A 21,371-nucleotide genomic window follows, 5' to 3' on the forward strand; every position below is an offset into this window, starting at 1 on the left:
AGATTTATCTTTGTAAATGTTTTATTTAGTCTGAAGAGGGCTTTGAAAGAAAAAACTATGTCAAAAGCTGAACCTACGTTTTTTTTTTTTCTCATAACCATGGAATCCAGAAACACAAATCAGGATCCTGTAGTACTTGGTGCCATACACTCCTGAAATAAGCAACTATCCCACAGAAGTTGCATGCATTTTATAGGTCCTTATGGGAGGCAGTGAAATGTCTGACCTGTAAGAAAGAACATATTTTGTGACTGAAATTCTCTGAGTGCTGTCCAAGAAGACAAATAGACAAATCTGCCAACTGCCGAAACCTGAGCTCAAGGTCTCGCTGTTGCCTTAGCTGCAAGCAGGGTGCACCACCGGGTTTGCAGGCTGCATTTCTCTCAGGTGAACTCCAGAGTCCTGCCTATGGTATATAAACCTTTGTAATACCTGTTGTCACACCCGAGTCCAATGATCACTTGGTTTTTATTTACTCAGTGCTACACGGTGCCACGTTCCACCCACAGCCCCGGGAACTTTGCCTTTCCGCTCGCTGTCCTTATCGAGGACACGGAACGCACTGAGACATCCTGTAACTCCTGGATCACGCTCAGTGTGCCCCTGCACGGGTTTACATCCCAGGAAGCGTGGTGTTCCCTCGCCAGCCTCTCCTCCCAGCTGGGGAGAAGCCTGTGTCCAGGGAGCTTAAAACAAACTGTGGCTCTTTGCATGGTGCTGAAATAATCATTTCTGTTCGTTGTGACAAACAGCTCCAGGCTGAACACAAGACACAGAACAGTCAGGTAGGACAAATTCTTTATTTCTTGTCCTAAGAGAAAAGTGTAAAAACTTGCACAGAAGCCCAGACTTCAGCTTTTGTTTGGGTTTTTGTTTTGTGGGCTTTTGGTTTTTTTTAGTTTTTCTTCGGCATACTGGATTATTACTCCATCTGTGAATGTTGCCTCTCAATAATGAGTCTGGTGTCAAAGTTTTCTGTTTGTAGTCAGAGGCCCAGTGTGTCAGCAATACTCAAAGCTAGAGCAAGCTGGGACACTGAAGAGTGGATTCGGTAAAGCTCTCCAAAGTCAGTAGGAAAGCACATGTTCATTTATTGGCTTTGGATCCAGACCCCTCTCCTCTCTCTTCATAAATTTCTGAATGGAGAGCTGGACTTCACCTTCTCTGTGAAAGGTGCTCTGAGTTGTCCTTATCATCATTATTGGCAATTGCATTTTAATTTAACAATAAAGACGTGAAACACATGTCTCCATCATGAAGTGGTTTGCGTTGGGACTGACTCTCTGGAGGGGATGTTCTCTCTCTCAAACTGGTAGATGGGCCAATTAGGAAGTTGTTTTCTGGCCTGTGTGTGTTAAGTGATAAACGGTGTCACTGCCTTTAAAGCTGGAGGGTATGAGATTGGGATGAAGCATTTGCACTACTTGTTTAAGATCCTTATATAGAAATCACAGAGTTAGGTTTCTCCTGGACAGTCTTTTCTTAGCATAGTTATTTTTGTTTCATTAAGCTAGTATGTGACACACTGCAAAGTCAACTCGTGGATGCCCGAAGACTTTGCAAAGTTTTTCCTAGAGGTAACACATCCAAAGTATCTTCTGCACTACTGAGAAAAATCACCCTTTTCCCCCAAATCCTTGCTCATCTGATATACTAAGTCCTCCAATGTTTCCTCATATCTGGCACTATTTTGACTCTCATCCCAGGAGTAAGACAATTTAGCATGTATTGAAGAAGGATTTTCACCACAAAGCACTGCTCTTCTCTCTCTGCCCATAATTATTCAGATATCCTGGCACCAGCAAAAAAGTCCCATGTCAGCCAGAAGGAGATTTTGTTAAATAAGGCCATGGGGGAAGGAACCTTTTTGTTTTTAGGTAAAGAAAATTTGCAGTGATACCTAACTCTGCAAATATCAAATCACTTCAAAAACAGTATTGGAAGCAAAGGTGATGATCAGAGGCACTGTCCTTATTTCTCAGCATTAACTTGGTTGCAAAGAGGAAGGTAGCACTTCAATTCACAGTACTGAAGTAACTGTTTATTTCCTTTTCAATGGATGGCTTATTTTTCTTAGTGATAAAAGCTCCCTGTGGATCTCTGTTTAGTCAAATGTGTGACTTGCTGCACCTTAGCTCTGGTTCTAGGTGTTGGTTTATTCATGATGTACACACAGTTTTGCATTATTGGAAGTTACTATTATAGGCTTAACCAAAACAAAAATCACTGGAAGGAAGGAAACAAAGACCTAGGCTAATTTGCTGGTATCACAGTAAATCATGATGTTTGGTAACAATATAGCTCTCTTCAAATCAGTCAGGAAACAATGCTCACAGCTTCACTGGGAATAGTTCGCCTCTATCAGAGAAGACAGATCCCTGGTTATGACCAGGCTGTCTGTGTTAGAGAGACACTCTGGACTCACCTTACACACAGTTAGATTGGCAGTGTTTAGTCTGGGTATCGGTCCATCCCCTTACACTCCTGGGTCCAGTCTGGGACCCATAAATGTTTTCATGTGCTCAAAATTAGTTGCAGGAGGAGCAGAATTAGGTTCCTGCACACATGTAAAGTGGTGTAGAGGTAAGGAGGAAAATCTACCTGAGACTCATACAGTAGGAAAAGTCAGAAGTAAATTCTGCTCTACAGTCTGTAGGCCTATACCTAATCTATATGTATATTTAAATATTTAAAGGTGATTTGCACAATTTAAAGGTGGAATGTTCTGATTTTGCTCCCAATGCCATACTCTAAGTGGGAGCAGTGAAAGGGTTGCAGTCAGGACTGTGATTCATAGATAAACAAGACTCCTTTTCCCTTCCCCTGACTCACTGCAGGGGCCTGTGCAGCTCCCTGCCTGTCTCCATAGGTGATTCAGCGTTACTCTAGAATCCATTACTTCCTTCCTGCTCTGTTGTTCCACTGAGTCTGAGTTTACTGGGATGTGCAGCTACTGCAGGTTGCAGTTTCAGTGGGAACCTGGATTACCCACAAATTTAATATTTAGACCTCCACTTGCTTTACCCTGCTCTTCAGTAAGAGCTTCAGTGTGCAATTTATACTCTTGTTGTCTTGTGAAATGCTGCCAATGCATTCCCCACCTGCCATTTCGCTTCTTGGACAAACAAGACATTGTTTACTTTCCCATCTTAAATGTACAGATTTGGCTTTACAAGAGTACAAAAGGTACAGGTGTGAGGGCAGTCAGAACAATAGTTTTGCTTAATTTATGCATATTTGCAAGAGAGTGATGTCTTGCATTCCAATTGGGATTGCTCTCCCTTGTCTTCTAGACCCCTCCACCCTTCCAGTCAGGTCCTCTGAGTGTTCCCCCCCACCCCCGCCGAGGGCTCTGTCTTTGCACTAGTTAGGATGGCTGTATCCTAAAGGTTGTTCCCCCCCTCCCCCACAGCAAAGCTATCCAAACTGAAGTGCATCTCTTCCTGAGCTGCTGAATTTGTAGGACCTGTTATGTGGTCATAAACTGAATCTAATGCTGATTTGTATTTATTTATTTGTGAGACTGCACACCTACTCCAATTAACATCCCCTCCAGCTCTACCTGCTGTTAGATCAATTGATGCCTCAATGCCTGTATCAGACTTCTCAGGTACCCTTCAGGAACCTCCAGGCTCCACTGCCTGCAAACGCACAGTCGTCCTGCATTAAATTCACTGGTTTCCAGTGCTTTTCCTTACTACTATATCCACCAAGCAACTGGGTTTGTCTTTAAAGTTATTTCTAATTCTAGGGTTGTTTTTCTTCATTCTGATTTACTCTTAAAGTGAATTTTTTTTGCCTCTGCTGCCTGGCCTTCACAGCTCCATAAATGCATTCCTTTTTTCTTTCTTCCCCTTCATGTGATGTAAGAGCCTCCATGGGGGCCTCTTCTTGTTTCATTAACAAGCAAAAGACTTGAAACAAAACACAAAAACCTGAACAAAGTTGTAGAACGCTTGCAAGATCAGCTGCTGAAACAAGTTTCCTAGAAACCATTTATCCCAAAACTTTCCACTACATCAGATATTGATTAATGAAGTAATATACACTTTGGTCTATTTAAATTTCATGCTTCAGTGGCATGATTGTCTCATGTCCCAGGCATTTTTGGGAGTCTCAAGGTACAGCTGTGTGAGGCACAACTTCACCACACACTAGAGAGATTTCCCAGCTACAGCTGGACAGCAGACATTACTTTTGACTTTGTGTGCTTGCCAGAGATTGTCATTCTCCGGATTGTCACCAGTTTAATTTCTGATCAACCCTTGCTGCAAAGTTATACTACAAGTCAACTGGCCAGGCAAATGTGCTTTTCTTTATTTAGTTTACAAACAGCATTTTTATTCAGCATTTTTATTGCTGGACTAGTATAAATACACTCTTCACAAATATGCTCTGCAAACTCACTTGGGTCACTGCCTTTGACTATCCCCTTTGTGTTTAACATTGTTTTTTCCTCCTATGGCCAAAACAGCAAAATCTGATTGTAGGAAAAAATTCAAGTCCTTGCCTGGGCAGACGCCACCTGTTAAGCAGATGGCATCCAAAGAAACACTCAGACCTCTGTCTGACCTGTTTACATCTCTGTACCACTCTCATCCCCAGAGCTAATTCAATCATGCTTTTCTAAGAGAAATTATGACTTTCATTTACTGACACAAAGCATTTATTCTGTTCTGATTACACCATCTTTACAAAATCTTTAGGGATTACATGTGTTTTCTAGTACTTGCCTTTGTCCAGGGAACTTGGCCAGATACTAACAGTCCTTAGAAGACATTTCTGCTTAACTCATGACCTGTGAATATTTGCTGTTAAACCGGCCTAAGCAGTTACATGGGCAGCTGGGCACAGGGGAAACCAGCAGCCTGGTGTGCAACTGGGCCACAGGCAGAGCATTGAAGAGCTCTGCTTTTGAGATGTGACACATCTGGAATGAGGAACATGTTGTCTTTGCCAAGATTCAAAGTTATAATCATAGAATAGTTTAGACTGGAAGGGATGGTAAAATCATTTCTTTCCAGGCCCCCTACCATGGGCAGTCACAACTTCTACCAGACCAGGTTGTTAAAACCTCCATCCAGCCTGGCTTTGAACACTTGCAGGGATGGAATATTCACAGCTTCTCTGGGCAACCTGTGCTAGTGTTTTACCATTTTCACAGTAATAATTCTTCCTAATATCTAATCTAAACTTACTCTCTTTCAGCTTAAAGCCATTCCCACTTGTTTTATCACTGCACGATTTTGTCTAAAGTCCCTCTCCAGTGTTCTTGTAGGTTCCCTTTACATGTTAAGAGGCTGCTAAGAAAGTTAAAATGCAGATTTGGAAATAATGGAACACAGTACAAAAAGAACCTAAAATAACAAACACACCCTGGAGATTTTGCCTAAGAGCACAGTTTCTCATTGTCTGCACTAATTCTCATAAAGTTTCCACCTCTCTTTCTATTATTTTAAGCTGGGATATCCTGTGATTATCTAAAGATTATCTATCTCCTTGTGGGGAGGAGGCACCAAAAATGGTGGAGCTTTTATGCTTCAGTGCCACACCAAGATGAAGGTCTTGTGGATTTTTTTACTTCCTTATTAAGAAAACAACTTTCCTTATTTCTCCTGACTAGACATTTGGTGTTGCACAGTACTGCTGAAATCTTACTTAATTCCCTTTAGTCCCAGTGTCTTTTGATAATGTGGTTTTGTTTGTTTTGGGTTTTTGTTTGTTTGTTTGTTTGTTTTGGTTTTTGTTTGTTTGTTTGTTTGTTTTTGTGTGTGTGTATATTCATTAGCACATTACCAGTTTGAGGCTGTGTGTCATTGCCTTCTGGAGATACACCACCAAAACCTTGATTACTCTATCAGAAAGAGTAAATGCTGTCCCTCCTCATGGGTCCCACAACTTATTCAACTCCTGAGCAGCGCATGACATTCAGAAGTGGTATGACAAACGGTAACACTGGGAATAGGGTATTTAAATACCTACCTCGCTTTTCATATCTCTTTGTTTTTGAAGGGATCTTCTGTAATACTGCATCATATCCCAACACAAGAAATGGGAGTGATTAACCTCAAATGAGTTACACACCCAAAATCCTTGTGGCTGTGTGCACTGCACATTTCTCACTGGCTTAGCTGCTGATGTCTTCTTTGGGTTCTCCTGAGCTGCTGTGTGAAAAGCATGGCCTCCTTAACTTTGCCATCACATCCTGAAGGCCCCAGGCACCCATCAGGTTGTTCCTCTCCTTCATAGGGCTGCAAAGGGATTCACATAACTTCTATCTCAGTTAACAGGAATTCACTGCCTAAACACTGACTACCTAAGTGCATGGAGATGGGAACAATACATGTCTTTGCTCTCAGCCAAGCAAATACAAAGGAACATGCACTTCTTTTAAATACCTGGAGAACAGATGCAAGAATAATAGAACATAAATTAAACTTGCACTGAATAAAAGCAAAGGCTGGCAGTGCTGGGATCTGGCATGTGCTGTGGCCATGCTGGCACAGCTGTGGATATATATGGCTTATTTACTACCAAGGTGGTGCTGCAATTGAAGTGCAAACTGTTGATTAAAATGTCGTGCAGTTTTGTTGGGGAAATATCCAGGGAAATAAATTGTTTTGTGCTTATTTATGTCATATTGTGTTAGCACAGATATTTTAGATCTTTACTTAATGACCTGCAGTTTCATGTTCCAGAGGGGAACCAAGTCCTCTCTTGTCAATATATTAGTTTCCCTGGGCTTGTTTTATATGATCGCTATTTTTTTTCCAGAGCATCCTCCTTTGCAACCAGGCAGGGTCTTCCTTGTTCTTCTCAAAGTTCACAGAACTTGAGTTCTGACAGGTCAAGAAACCAACTCAGTCCCAGTCATCAGCACTACAAATTATTATAGCACTACAGTGTTATACTCCTGTGTGCTCACATCTCCTTTTGGGATCATGGCTTGATGGAATGCTGGTCCTGTTGCATCCCGAAAGTGAATACCAGTTGGTCACCACCAAGGCCCTCTGATCTCTCTGAAGTAGGCTAGCTTATGAAAATCCAGCCATCAAAAACTATAATAACATAATAAAGACCTAATTATAGAATTGTAGAAGGATTTGGGTTGAAGGGACCTTAAAGATCATCTTAGGTGCAACTCCCTGTCATCAACAGAGCACGCTCCACCAGGTTAATCTAGCCAAGCCTTGAACACATAACTCAGTAAATAATACTACAAAAAATAAAAAAGATAATTTGATACTAGGAGTAATTTTGTGGGAGGCAGCAAATTGCCTCCATATTTTTCCTGGCAGTATAGATACAATTGTAACCTGGAAAAGACACAGTAGATATATACCTGCATACAGTATGTTACATTTGGAATTTTGGTTAAAATTCTTATTAGCATAAGGGATGTGACAAGCTGTTTACAGGAATTCCCTCAGAATATCACTAAGTCTTTCATGGAACGGAAAATTGATCTTTAGAGCAATATATAATGAAACCATGAAGAACTTAAAGAAATAAATACAAGATCTCTTGGCTGATGCTGTACAGAATGCAGAAGCCATCTACTCCATGCAGATCCAGGGACTTCCCATCCTTTCCACCAATACCCAGTGCAGAAAAGTGTGGAAGATTGTGGGAAGTCTCTGTAAAATGTGGAGGCTTGGCATGGCTTGGATTTCTTCTGTGTGTTCAACCACAGGGTCCCACTGAGGGGTATCCTAATTCCTCAGTGGTTTGAGCCGAGTTTTTTGATGTGTATCTGAGGAGTGGGCAAGTGACAGCGTCTGAAGTGCCACCACACACGGCATATGTGTTTGTGGCAGCTGCTGCTTTGCCAGTAGCAGCCATGGGCCTTGTGCAACACCCCTGTTACAAAGGGCACTCTCCTCAGGGGTTCTAATGAGCTGGGCTGCCGCTTTGCCCTCAGCTATTGATTTTTTTTCTATTCACATTCGTGTGATTAGCATTTAACAAGCCCTCCCAAGCATCCTCCTGGGATTCCCCTCTTTTTCACTGGTGATGATTAGGAACTATGTGTTAAATGCAGTGTGGACACCTCTGGGGTTTGCTGCAGCTGCTGATTTATCCTCTGCTTTGCCGGTGCAGCTGGGCACATGCAGTGTCATGGGCAAAGGCAGAGATACAGATTTTTATTGCAGGAATGTAATACTGAGAAAGGAAGATCTCCGTCATCACCCACCAATATCTGTGTCCATCAAATCACTCCGTTTCTCACAGGATCACAGAGAATATTTCAGGTACCCAGGAGACTTGTCTCCTTGCAACAGCATCTTCCCTCCCGAAGCAGTGAAATTTTTTGGCAGGGAGGGAGTTTGTAAACACAAAATGGCAAATCTGGTGGGGACTGGACTCAGAAATTAGGTAGTCTTGGGCCTTGTTCCCTGCAGAATTGACTTTCTTCTGCACTTTTTTCTGCTCTTCAGTGTACTCTGAGCATCTGAACCCCTGGTTTTTCAACCAAACGGCTCTGCTTCATCTCCTAAGGGCTGCAAAGGCGACACCTGAGAGACATTATTTCAATTTCTGTTTTAAAACATCAGATGGTATCACATTTGCAGGGGTTGGTGCCAGGAAGATGAGATCAACAGTTGCCAGAACAAGTTGTTGCTTTCTTTTTAAAGACGAGAGTCTGTTTTTTTTGTTGTTGTTGTTGCTTTTTTTTTTTTTTTTTGTTTGTTTGTTTGTTTCTCATTATTTTCCTTAGCTGGCCATTGTTTGTAAAGGGCTTGGAATACCGGGAAAGGGGTGTTGGTGGAGAAAAGGCATCTCTCTAGCCACAGCCACACACTCATGCTCTCATCCTTTCCTGCTGAAGGTAAGTGGCACACTACCATTTCCTGATCAATATGACTCAGTTTATTCCATATATACTCACTGAAGCTATTTTCTGACCACTTCCATGTGGTGTGTACTGAGACACACAGTACTCACAGCTTCTGGAGCAACAAGTGAAGTATGGGAATACTTCTGTATGAACCTGCAATGCTAAAGCTGCACTTCAGATTATATCCAGAGAGATGGATGCAGAGGTAGGAATCCAGAGCATCCCTTCAAATTGGGTTAATTTGGAATTCCTTGGAGGAGTAGTAAAATGAGTTGAGCAGAGTAGCTCCCAAAAGGCAAGGACAGCCCTAGAACAACTGGTCACTTCATGACATTACCTTCCTCTCCTATTTCATTTTCCACTGACAGGCAGGTCATGATAACAAGAACATGTAGGATTTACTTTTCCCTTCCTCTGCAGAGATGCAGTAGGGTCCTCCACAGGGATCAAGGACACTGTCACTTTATGTGTGATACAGTGTATTTTGGAATACTTAGTCTTTTGTAATTCACCTTATGATTGTGCTGGTGTTTCCTGGACTACAGCAATTTATGACTTGGATGTTCTCCTTACAGTCTATTTTTAAAGCCAAGGAGTGGACAATAATGTCCTGGTTTGTTCCTTTCAGTCCTGTATTTCTTATGCATCCTACTCTGACTTTTGACAAGAAGAGGATACAGAAAGTCTCTCATTGGAAAGCCATCTGACCCCTTGGACCCACTGCAGGTGCTTATAATAACAGATGTTTCAGGTATCCCCACAGTGAAGCGGGCTACTTTTCCCTCCCCTACTCAAGGAGGTCCTCACTGGTTAGGACTAGTGGGGAAAGTTGAGATGGGAAGCATAGGCTGTGGGAGGTGATTCAGTCTTCTAAGGCTAACCCCTGGGGGTTTGTGAGGAAACCCTCCACAGCCATTAGAAAGATTTTTTTCTGAAACAGTGACTGGCATGGTTAGGAACTGAGGAATGCACTTGTGCTGTTCTGGGAAATGGAGATGAGGTTAGGTGGGTGGAAGTGATCCCTTTAGATTGCATCAGCTCTGGTCTTAGGGATGAACCCAGTGTGGCTCATCAGAGTGGTACCATCACTCATCTGCAGAGTGGTACCAGCCATGATAGAGAAGGTCAAGCTTCAAACCTTGCAGTTTAGGAGTGGCAGACTGCAGTTATAAGAGAGTAAGGGAAAGCAAAGACCATCAGTGCTCCTTTTGAAATATATTGGATCATTGGGAAGGCATCAAGATGAGTATCAGTAATTTTAAAAACTGCATATCATGGAGAGAGATTCTCTCAAGGACTGGCAATTGGTTTAAATCTACTTTGTGTGATGCTCCAGGGCGTGCTTCTCTTGTTTCTCTCCTATGTTCTAGTTTGCCCCAGTTACTCAAGGGCATATTAAGACATTCAAAAGGTTACTAGGTCACCAGACATGTTTGGGTTCTGGGTGCTCCTGAGATGATCCTCTGTTCTGCTCTGTCAGCTTTGCTGTTTGGAGGAAGACCAAATCTAATGTGGAGAGTGGGTTGAGAGCACCCTTTAAAACACTGTCAGTGAGGTTTCAGATTTGCGTCTTGATCACAGCTGAAATGCTGCAGAGGCTGAAGGACTGAAGATCATTTTCCCAGTTAGTGGATAAGGTCTTAATGGCATGAATTTAAATCCATCGCACCCTAGTTAGCTCTCTCTGGCTAGTGGGCATTGGGAAAGTGGACAATTCAAAGGTGAAGGAGCATGGTATGGAGGAGGCTGCCTGGCCAGGAAGAGAGCTTGTTTACTGGAAAAACTACAGATTTATCTTCTTCTCACCACTGTGGATCATGGCAAGTGACTGCTACCCTGTTGCATCTGTCCAGCTGACTCTCTGTGGTAGCTTCAGGGGACACTCAGACACACAGCATATGTGTACATCCTTTATAAAGGAACTGAAATTTTGACAAGTGCCACTGCGGGCAGCAGTGCTCCTTGGCATGTTTGGAAATCTGCAAAGGAGGATGCAAACTGTGTGGTGATTGTGAAGATGCTATCCCAGGAACAAAGTGGACAAGAGAACCCAGAGCTGAGTTCATGACCCTGAGTCACTCCTGCTCTTCTGAGTGCTTCTATGTGTGTTAAGCTTCCCTGCATGAGCAGGTCCACTGGAGTCCACAGGGAAAGCACAGCTGAGGGAAAAAGTCATGTTCAGTGTATGTGAGATGGATTTTCAGTGCCAAGAAAAATTATAAAACAGCCTACTAAACTCTTAGTGATTTTAAAGTCTAAACAAGACCCAAGGCTGGGTGACTTTATGGTTGGTTCCACCTGTGTGTCAAGGGAAGGATACAAACCTAATCCTAGGAAAGAAGAAATTACTGTGGCTGAGGTCAAAGTGGTAACAAGCAAATATAAAAGCAGCAGCAAAAAAAGTAGGAGTAGTGTAGAATGACTCGTAATCAACCAATTAAAATGTCATGAAGAAAAGCAGATGAAAGTTCTAAGAAGGAGGAAAACTCCAGAATGAGGCAAAACCAAGGGGTTCTCCAAATATGTAGAAGGACCTAAATTAATCCAGATCCTTGTACTCTTGCTTGCAGGAAAAAATGTGATACTTGGGCTGTTGCTGTTGAAATGAGTTGCGGGTGACGAGAAAATGAAAAATGGCTAGTGTAAGAGGAATTTCTTCTCCAGTTAGATGCTGTCAAGGTCATAATAATCTGAAAATTACCTGGATCTTCAGGAGATCAGTCCTATGCATCAGTCCTATCACATCCCATGTTGGCTGTTTGTCTGTGTGTTTGAACTAGGCAGCCAATTCAGTGAGCATTATCTCAAACTGGAGTAGCTTGGAATATCCCTGAAGTCATAGCAAAGGGCACAGACTCTTTTTCTTCTTTCAAAAATTGCTTATGGTGTTAGAGTGTTCTCTTCATTGTCACTCTGTTCCTCAACCTTCATGACCAGGACTGGAGCACTAACACTGCATCTTCCAGAGTCCTCCATACCTTTCCTCTAGACTACAGAAGATTTCATTTCATAGAAAATACTCTTTGGCACAACCTTGACTCTTGTGTTACTTGTGTTCTGATAATTAATCAGCTAATTAATGCATTCAAGTGGGTAGGTATGAAATTAATTTTAACAGTGTTTATGAATTACCCTGTAGGAAAACTCAGAAGTTGAAGGAAAAAAAAAGACACAAGTACACATAAAAATGCTAAATTTTCTTGTGTTGTCACAATAAATGGAGATATTCCTGGTAGGCATTACTGTGAACATGACTATGTAAAGAACATGGTGTTTTAAAAATAATTGCAATTCACAGGTATAGGGAAGTTAGAAGTGGATTAAAGTTGTAGTTGCCCCAGTTTTTGTCTGGAGATTAGAGCAGCTGGCAGGTAAAATGCCAGGTGACTGACATATAGGAGGGCACTGTATCATGAAAGGTCCCACAACTTGGGAAAAAAGTGAATATTTTGTTTGTTGAAGGTGGGAAAATGGGGTGGGAAGGTTGGAAGGATCATGGGAGTATTGAGGGGTTCTTGTGGGGAGGGTCTCCACGATCACAGTGTGGTCAGGCAGGTGTTCCAGAAGGCAAGGGAAGGTCATGCTCTCGCGATGAGCAAGCAATTCGGCACCAAAGCAATCCTCTGGCTGGCTGGAGGAAGCTCTGTGGTTGAGTTATGCAATTGTGCTCTAGGAGGTTTTTCTTTGCAGAGTTTTTGCTACTCACAACTTTGGAAAGTGGGTGAGGTGGAGCCTTGGGATCAGCTTGTAGGACTGTGTCTCTGGGTTTAAGGAGTCCTGACCAGCCCCAGTGTTACGGACACAGAGAGAGGGACTGCTGCTAAGAAATGGATCCCTTCCCAAGTTCATCCTTTTTGAAAGCAATTTGATATGTTGGACTCTTTACTTGCTTTCTTTTTGAAAGCTTCCGCATCGGCAAGAGGTAGGTAAAGCTAGCAGCTGTTGCCTCTGGAGTTAATTGGGGTTCCCCAAGCCTAGGTGCTGTGCTTTTCTGCTTTACTCTTTCACAGTTTGTAGCACTGAAGCATTTTATTTTTAAGGGAGCTACTACACTCTCCCTCTCTACAGGAAACTGAATATTAAAAAAGAAAAGGGGAGGAAAAACAAACAAACAAAAAAAAAACTTGGCAAGGAGCCAAGGTCAGTGACTGAAGTAAGAAGTAGGGAACTTGGAGTAAGTGTAGTTGCCGGGACATTGTATGTCAGAGAGAGCCAGCGGATTTTAAGGGTGTCGGAGAGGACACGCGATGCCCGTCTCACAGCGCAGATAAGGTTTGCGTCCTTAGGCGAATGTCCTGGCGCTGCGACTGCGAGCGAAGCCGTCGATCTTGGGAGGGGAAAAAGCTGCGTGTAAATGAGAAGTGAGGAGTGTACCGGAGTGCTATGGAAGGCAGCAACTTTGTTGCTGTGACTTTTACAAGCCTTCGAGGGTAAGATTTAACGGATTCTTTCCGCTCTCTTGTTTTTCCTGCCAGTTTTGGGGTGGGGGGGGTGGGGGTGGGGGGATAGAAACTCGTAGGTTTCTTTCAGACCCAAGAGTTTTGCGAAGCTTAATCAAAGCGCTCGGGGTTCAGCTTTTCCTGTGGGCTAGCTGAGAGACGTCTGGGTGGAGTGAGCTGAGCTGTGCATGATTCCAAGCAGCAGCAGCGGCAGCAGCACCAGCAGGAGCAGCAGCAGCCGCCCGGGGAAGCTGCTATTGTTTGTTTCAGAGGGGTCAGACTGCGTTTCTCTTTGGGAACCCGCTCCGCCACAGCTGTTGATCCGTAACTTGAGCGTCGTCGCAACTAACTTACCCAGAGGAGCTGAATGCAGTTTTTTGACTGCCATGCTGGTGTCAGTTTAAAGAGTGTTTTAATGAAGACAGATGGAGGATGTTGGATCATTACTTTAAGACGTGGCAGATAGCAGACTGAGCCTGTTTCCCAGCAATTACAGCTAATTGCATTGGCACATTGGAGTATAGGGGTGGGAAGGAAGAGTTTCATGGGTTTCTGTACATATAGATTGGAACAGCACCAGAAAATAGCTGTAGGGCTGACTCACCTTATCCACAATACCTCTCCAGATGTGGAAAAAGCAGGGAGGTTTCAGGGATACTTTAAAACTCTTTGTACTGAGTCAGTAGATTTAAACTAGAGGCTACATTACTTTTATAAACCGTGATGGCAGGAGTGACCACTTACAGTGCTTTCAATTTATTCCACGCTTTAATTCTGCCAAATCTGATTTCAGTCCTGAAAAAGAGTAGGTTTTGGATTCAAAACACACATTTCGGTTGTCCACTCTGCAGCTCATTTTCTGTGTTTGCAAAGCAGGGAGTGGTACAACACATGCTATTCCCTGTTTTGTTCTTGAGGTATTCAAACACAAGAGGATGTAAGGAGCGGTGGAGAAATGCAAATAGTAACTAATTCAGTGCTGAAATATGATTAGTACTAATTACCTCAAATGGCTGAAATGTTTGTATCTGCTTTTGGTAAGGAAAAGTATATGCATTGCTCTCTTTGGAACCAAAATTTGACAACTTTGACTGAAAGAGTACAGCTTTAGTTCAAAGAGGCCCTTGGCAAACACACCTTTGTGTGGCACATGGGAAGGTCAGTTTGTGCCAGGTGTGCCAGGCCTTAGTGCTGCTCTTACGAGAGCCTTGGCAAACACTGCACTGTGATGTCCTCCTTTTGCAATACCTGTGAGTGATTGTGGATGTCCAGCTCCAGCATGTGATATGTGGCAACTAAGGCATGGATAAAACAGGGAGATTGAGGACCTGATCTATTTTAAATTCTTAGTATTTTCTCAGATGTGCCTCCAAATCCAGTTTAAAGTGACATATGTTCAAAATGTAGGACTGAGATCTCATATTTAACATCATTACTCCATCAAGAGCGGTGCGGGGTGAAAATAAGTTTTCAACTTTATTTTGTCATGATGCTCTGTGGCTGGGATGTATTTTCTCATATGTTGAGTTATTGGTTGGAAATTTAGTACTTTAGCATGAAAAATAATAGAATTCTAAGATCAATGGGTATTTGTGATCATTACATCATCTAAACAGAAATTTTAAAGACACTAAACTTTTGTGCAAAAATTGACCTGACCTGAAAAGGTGAGTGGAGGTATGATATGCTTTCTGAGTTTGTACCTACACAGGGTTGTTTAAAGTTTTTTGTGTGTATACATACCACAGGATATTTGGTGGCAAAACTGACTGGACAAATCTTGTTCTTCTGACTAATTCTCCTCATTTCTGGGGACTTGTTTCTCATACTTCAACACAATTTACTGCCCCCTCAAATCTGATATGATCACTGCTTGGGCAGGAATTTCAGTCTGTACTGAACTACACCCCATGATCTGCATTAAAATAACCCTTCCGAAATGGATTGTATTTAACATGGATCATTTCACAGAGTCTGGGAATGAAGTGATAGGAACAGAGGCAGCAAGTATGTTCTAATTCATATTTATCATTGAATCTGATGCTTTTGGCTTTGTCCAGAGAAACAGGGCCAAGATACGAGACATGTTTTCCATCCACAACATCTGCTCTGCATTCATCCAGCTTGTGCCATCTCTTGTCATTTTGCCAGTCAGGCTGGCAGTGGTGGGAAATGCCTCCCTCCTCCTCCTCCTCCAGTTTGCAGTGCAGCCCTCAGTGAACCTTCGCAAAGCCCATATGTTGTAGCTCATTGCAACTTACCCCTCATGCAGGAGGAGCTTTGCAGTTGTATTCTCAAGCCAAATCTTTGAATTGTGGAATAGTTTGGGCTGGAAGGTACCTTAAATATCATCCTGTTCCAACTTCCCTGCCATGAGCAGGAGCACCTTTTACTAGACCAGGCTGCTCAGAGCCCCATCCAGCTTGGCCTTGAACATTTCCCAGGGATGGAGCACCCACAGCTTCTCTGGCTGGCCTGTGCCAGTATCTCATCACCCTCCCAATAAAGAATTTCTTCCTAATATCTAATATAAGCCTACACTCTTTCAGTTTGAAGCCATTCACCCTTGTCCTGGCATTACATGCCTTGCTGAAAGCTCCTTTCAAGCTCTCTTGTAGCCTAACTACTGAAATTTGCTCTAAGATCCTACCGAAGTCTTCTCTTCTCCAGGTTAAACAACCCTCACTCTCTCAGCCTGTCTCCACAGTAGAGATCCTCCATCCCTCTGATCATCTTGGTGGCCTCCTCTGGGCTGACTCCAGCAGGTCCCTGTCCCTCCCGTGCTGGGAGCCCAGGGCTGGATGCAGGGCTCCAGGTGGGTCTCAGCAGAGCAGAGCAGAGCAGAGGGGCAGAATCCCCTCCCTCCCCTGGGTGCAGGGCTCTGGATGCAGCCCAGGACACCTTTGGCTCTCTGACTGAATGCACACAACCAGCTAATGTCGAGCTTCTCATCCACCAGCTCCCTTAACCACTTCTCCTCTGGTCTGCTTTCAAGCCATTCTCTGCTCAGCCTGTACTTGGGATTACCTTGACCCACCTTGCTTCTGTCTCTCTTAAATGAGGCAGAATTTGGTTTGTGAGAAAACATCACTTCCCTATTCAAGACCTGTCAAAGCAGCTTCTCATTGTGGCTATTGAAATACCCAGAGGCCTTCATCAAACTGTCAGCAGCCATAAAGCAGGTGGATTGTCTTTGCAGATGTGTAAGTGATGAAGGACAGTTCATAGAGCCTCATAGGTTTTCTATGGTGAGAAGGGCTAATTTATTTGTAGCTTGAGCTCCCAATTCCCTGTAAGAATTGGGAATTTGAACTTTAAATAATTTCTTCTATAGGTCCTGAAAACATGGGAAGCAACATGTGTTGTGTTAAGCTGAGGGGTTAGACCTGCCTGAGTGCTCAAATACTCTGAGCCCCAGTTGATTACTGACAATGTAGTGTACCTGGGGTAAAAAGAAATTAAGAAAATCAAAAAATAATCAAGTGGAAAATGGAACAATAACAATTAAGAGTCCGGAAGGGCTGACACAGACTGTGGAAAGCAACTAGAGGACACTGAAGCAGCACTTCACTTTGCCTGACCATAGCTGGTACCAGGGAAAATTAACACAAACAGGAAATTGCCTTTTTTCTGACTGTAGAATGGCGTTTTTTATGTGTTTATGGGTTTTAATTAATTCAGGAAAAGGAGACTATGAAATTATCCTACCAAAATTTGAGAAGTACTTAATGCCACACAACAAATGAAATATGAGATAATATTTTTTCCCCGATAATTTTTTTTCCCCCCTGGAAAGCATAAAGAGAAATTAAAACTGTAATTAAAATAGATGTGAGTGATAGGAGGCTGATGACCCATCATTGCAAGTTTGAAATGGAAACTCAGATTTAAAAAATAGGAAAATAAAGAAAACTGAACAGGGGCATGAATTTTGATTACACATTAAATCTGTGGGGGAAAAAAATACCCTGAGGGATGTTGTTGATAAATACAAATGCAAAGATATTGGACCATGCAGGTAGAATTGACAGTCTAAAATAACCCAAGAAAAAAGACCTGGGGCTGAAAGGCAGGAAGAGCCAAGGTCAGCCAAGAAAGCACATCTGTCTGCACAAGCTGTGATAAGTGAGACAAATGGAAGCAGTACCTCTTGCTTCACCAAAGGGGACAACTTCACCATTACTTGCTTGTGTTTCTTTTCACACTGGCAGCCGGTGGTAAACGAACTCTCAGACTGAAAACAGACACTTGGAAGTGTGACAGTGTACTGTCACAGAGGGGGTGAGAGCAAACAGCCTTGCACAGAAACTACAGCCCTTGTGAGAGTGGCTTTCCTCTGTGAAGAATATGGGGATTAGATGTGTGAGTCAATAACAAAGCAGTAAAAGAAGATATTTACAATATTATGAAAATAAAGGGTACACCTCAATGCAATAGGGGTGTGTCCCGCCCTCAATGCCATCATCTGTGTGCCCATTGAATACTGACACCTTTTCAAATGACATTGTGGTTTGGGCAAGTCAGGAACTGAATTTTGCCTGAAGGAGCAGGTCAGCTTGGGAAGGATTCATACATAACTCCTGGGATTTAAGTAAATGAGCAGGTATGCCAAGTCTGTGTGGTGGCAATGATGTACTGGAGAGGTAATTGGTACAAATGGATGTGGCAAAGTTACCTATCTCCCATGTCTGCCCTAAAAGGCAAAGTTTTGGGGGAATTGAAAGCCTATAAGGGTATTTGTGCTGCCATAATGGTTACTTAAATTTATTGCTGAATGAAGACATTCAATGCATGCAATCCTGATTTAATGCAGAGAAGTTGTGGGAGCTACATGTTTTCCATATCAAACCACTGTATTGTTTCAGACTTCTTGTCATGCTGCAGTCCCACTAGAAACCAGGGTTCAAAGAATCACAGTAATTAACAAAAGCCACGTGTCAGAGCTGAAAGAAGTTTCATGGTTTTTTTTGGAAGATGTGAAAGTCTTCTGTTTGTTTCATGTTATTACTCACAAAAGAAAGCTTATTACCACCTTTGCTTTTCTGCTCCCCCAAAATAAAAGCATCCTTTTTTCACCCTCTGCTGAAATTATATGCCTTGTCTATTGAGTACACAGCTGGGAGAGCTTTGGTAGATGGGGATTGTTTTTCTAAAAAGTTTGGAAAATACAGGAAGATCCAGGGTTCATATGGGTCATGTAATCATCAATATGATGATTATAACCAGCTAACCTTTTGCATATTTGTGCTAACAGTGAGGAGTGACTTTTGTTTTTCTGAAAATGTTTTGCAAATACAGCAACATCCAGAGTTCATATGGATCATGTAATCATCAATATTTTGATTACAGCCATCCTTGTGCTGCCAGGATTACCAGATCAGTGATTATCAGATCTTTGACTCCTGCTGCCTTAGGAAATCTGAGGTCTCTACCTCTATGTGTATGAGGAGTGTCTCACTCTTCCAACCATCTTATGGGGAACTCTCTGTCCTTGTTAGTTGGGTTTTGTAAGACATAATAGTAATTCTAAAACGTGGAAGAAATATATTGAAAGTGATAGACTGAGGTAAGGCATGGAAAGTAAGTTTGGTCAGCAGGGTCAAGAAAGCTTTAGGGTGTGACATTGCATATTTTAACTTTAAGTAGTTTGGCTTCATGGGCAAAGAAATTCTGGGGAAAGGCGGTACCAAAGCATTTGTCATGATGAGCAGAAACAGTTGGATGAGTGAATAGATAAAGGACATCTTCCAAGTAGAGTGGGTACAGAGAGGCTCCCAAACCCTCACTGAATTAAGATTCATGCAACTGCAGCTGCTAAATATAGCTTTGCTGGAGCATCTGGAGCACAGGTTTGACATATGCAAGGATTGTAGAGTTCTCCTTAAAGTTTACCTTTATTTTCTGCAAATACATGAAGCCCAAGTTCATACTGGTGGTGTTTTATCAGGTTTGCATTTGGGCAGTGTCATAGGCTGTTTGTGTGTGCGTGTTTCCAAAATATGACACATTTGCTATTCCTGTTTCCTTAGGCACCCTTGCTCTGCATGGATAGCATAGGATAAAGTGTAAAAACTACCTTCTTCTGTCACCTAGAAAACTTGTTCTAGATGGATTGTGACTCTCAAGTGTCTCAACTTGCCTTACTGACCACTCAAGCAACTGGTACAATGTTCCTGTTGATTCAGGCTCCTGATCACAGAGCAATGCCAGCTTTTCTCATGTTCACAGATCCTCTAGGTTGTCATCACCAACATCATCTTCAAATCCTTTAAATGAACTTATTTGATGATGGGGACACTGAAAATTTCACTACCAGCCAGTTTTGATGTGGGTTTTTTTTTGTTTGTTTGGTTTTTTTTTTTGTTTGTTTGGTTTTTTTTGTTGTTGTTGTTTTTAATGCTCAATACCTCTGCCTATCAGGATATATTCAGGGCCTTAAATGCATTTCTGTTGCCGTAGCTTCTGGGCCAGGTAGTTTGCAGCCAGTGGAGGAGAAATTTTATTCTAGTCTGTCCCAAACATGCAGGATGACCAGCAATGGACAAGAGTGTGAGCCAGCATGTGTTGAGCAGAGGCGGATTTACAGGAAACCAGTGCTTCCCACTGCTTCCTCCTCTTCAAGGAGGCTGGTCTTGCTCTGGGTAGACACACGGTTCCTCTGTACCTTAAGTACAAGCTCTGGGTGTGTGTTTCTCATTTTGGTATAGCACCAATGTAGTGAGAATGTGCTTTTCAGTCTCTTCTCCACTGGCCCTTTCTTTGTGCCATGTAAGGAAGTGAACTGATCAGCATGTCCCAGGTAAGGTAACCCACTGATGCAGTACAACCTGAAAACCTAAGATTGTTTTGTATTTTAATGCATTCTAGATAATTAACTGTGGCTGTTGGCCACAGTGCTTAGGAATTTGTTTCCACCATTTTTTTTGGAATAGAATGACATGTATGTGCTGCTCTATGTGTTGTGAATTGCCTTCTCTTTTCTCTTGCAGAAGTTCCATGGAGTTGGACTAAAATAAAGTTTTGGGATGTCTCTGTTTGGATTAAAATTTGGAAAGAAGAAATTGAAAGGTGAGTGTGGTCTGGTAATGCCATTGTCATGGGAGCAAAGGAGTGTAAATACAGCACACATGCCAGTCCCTGAGCTCCTGTTTGGGAGCATGTATGGCCCAGAGCAGGTGGGGGAAGATACACTTTCTTTCCTTTTCCTGCATTTCATACTGTATTACTGCAGACTGGGTGCCCGTGAATGGGGGCACTTCTGCAACAGGACCAGCTACAGAGTTTGTGCACTGTCATGACACATGACTGCTTTGGAGAAGTTGGGTTTTGATGCTTTTTTTTACAGGAATCCTTTGTGGGAGTGGGTGGATGAGCAATGCACAGTGCAAAGGTCCAATGCAGTCTTTGGATGATGAGATGTACTGGTGCTCAATTTTGAGCCCCTCACAAGAAAGACTTTGAGGTGCTGGAGCGTGTACAGAGACAGGAAAAGAAGCTGGTGAAGGGTCTAGAGAACAAGTCTTATAAAGAGCAGCTGAGGGAGTGGGGGAGTGTTTAACCTGGAGAAGAGGAGGCTCAGGGGAGACCTTATTGCTCTCTAAAGGGACCTGAAAGGAAGCTGTAGTTAGGCAGGGGTCAATGTCTTCTCCCAGGTAACAAGCAACAGGAAAAGAAGAAATGGCCTTGATACTCCAGGAGAAGTTTAGATTGTATATTGGGGGGCATTTCTTCACAGAAAGGGCTGTCAAGCATAGGAACAGGCTGCCCATGGCAGTGGTGGAGTCAACATCTCTGGAGGTGTTTAACAGATGTGTATGTGGTATTTAGGGACATGATTTAGTGATGGAATTGGCAGTGCTGGGTAAACAGTTGGATTTGTTGATCTTGGAGGTCTTTTCCAATCCAAACAATTGTATGATTCTATTTTATGGTGGCAATGGCCCAGATATTCCCTCCAATCAGAAACAGGAAGAAGAGTAAATTAGAGACATGCACCCTAAGAGTACACATATGTGTGCACCCTGAGAGACCCAGTGTGCTGTCTCTGGTCACAGATCCAGGTCTGTAGACATGGTGAAGAGGGAAAGTCTCTA

At 42.7% G+C, this 21,371-nt stretch overlaps 1 protein-coding gene across 6 annotated transcripts in view; it reads left to right on the forward strand.

Annotated features, from left to right (window-relative positions):
• Positions 1–570: 570 nt before the first annotated feature.
• The window catches only part of LOC100221408 (phospholipid-transporting ATPase ID), an 85,302-nt gene continuing 64,501 nt past the window's right edge, over positions 571–21,371 (forward strand). The window contains exons 1-4 of one of the 6 annotated variants that reach the window (XM_072922684.1): positions 571–785; positions 5,789–5,949; positions 8,154–8,830; positions 20,268–20,346. In XM_072922684.1, coding sequence (XP_072778785.1) covers positions 20,304–20,346 — 43 coding nt within the window. In that variant the 5' untranslated portion in view covers positions 571–785; positions 5,789–5,949; positions 8,154–8,830; positions 20,268–20,303. Of the gene's footprint in view, positions 786–5,788; positions 5,950–8,153; positions 8,831–12,538; positions 12,762–12,794; positions 13,270–20,267; positions 20,347–21,371 lie in introns of those variants that run through there. The other 5 variants (XM_072922685.1, XM_072922686.1, XM_072922683.1 and 2 more) reach the window with 5 other exon arrangements.

This window comes from Taeniopygia guttata, chromosome Z (assembly GCF_048771995.1).
Source record: "Taeniopygia guttata chromosome Z, bTaeGut7.mat, whole genome shotgun sequence".
Lineage (NCBI taxonomy): Eukaryota > Metazoa > Chordata > Aves > Passeriformes > Estrildidae > Taeniopygia > Taeniopygia guttata.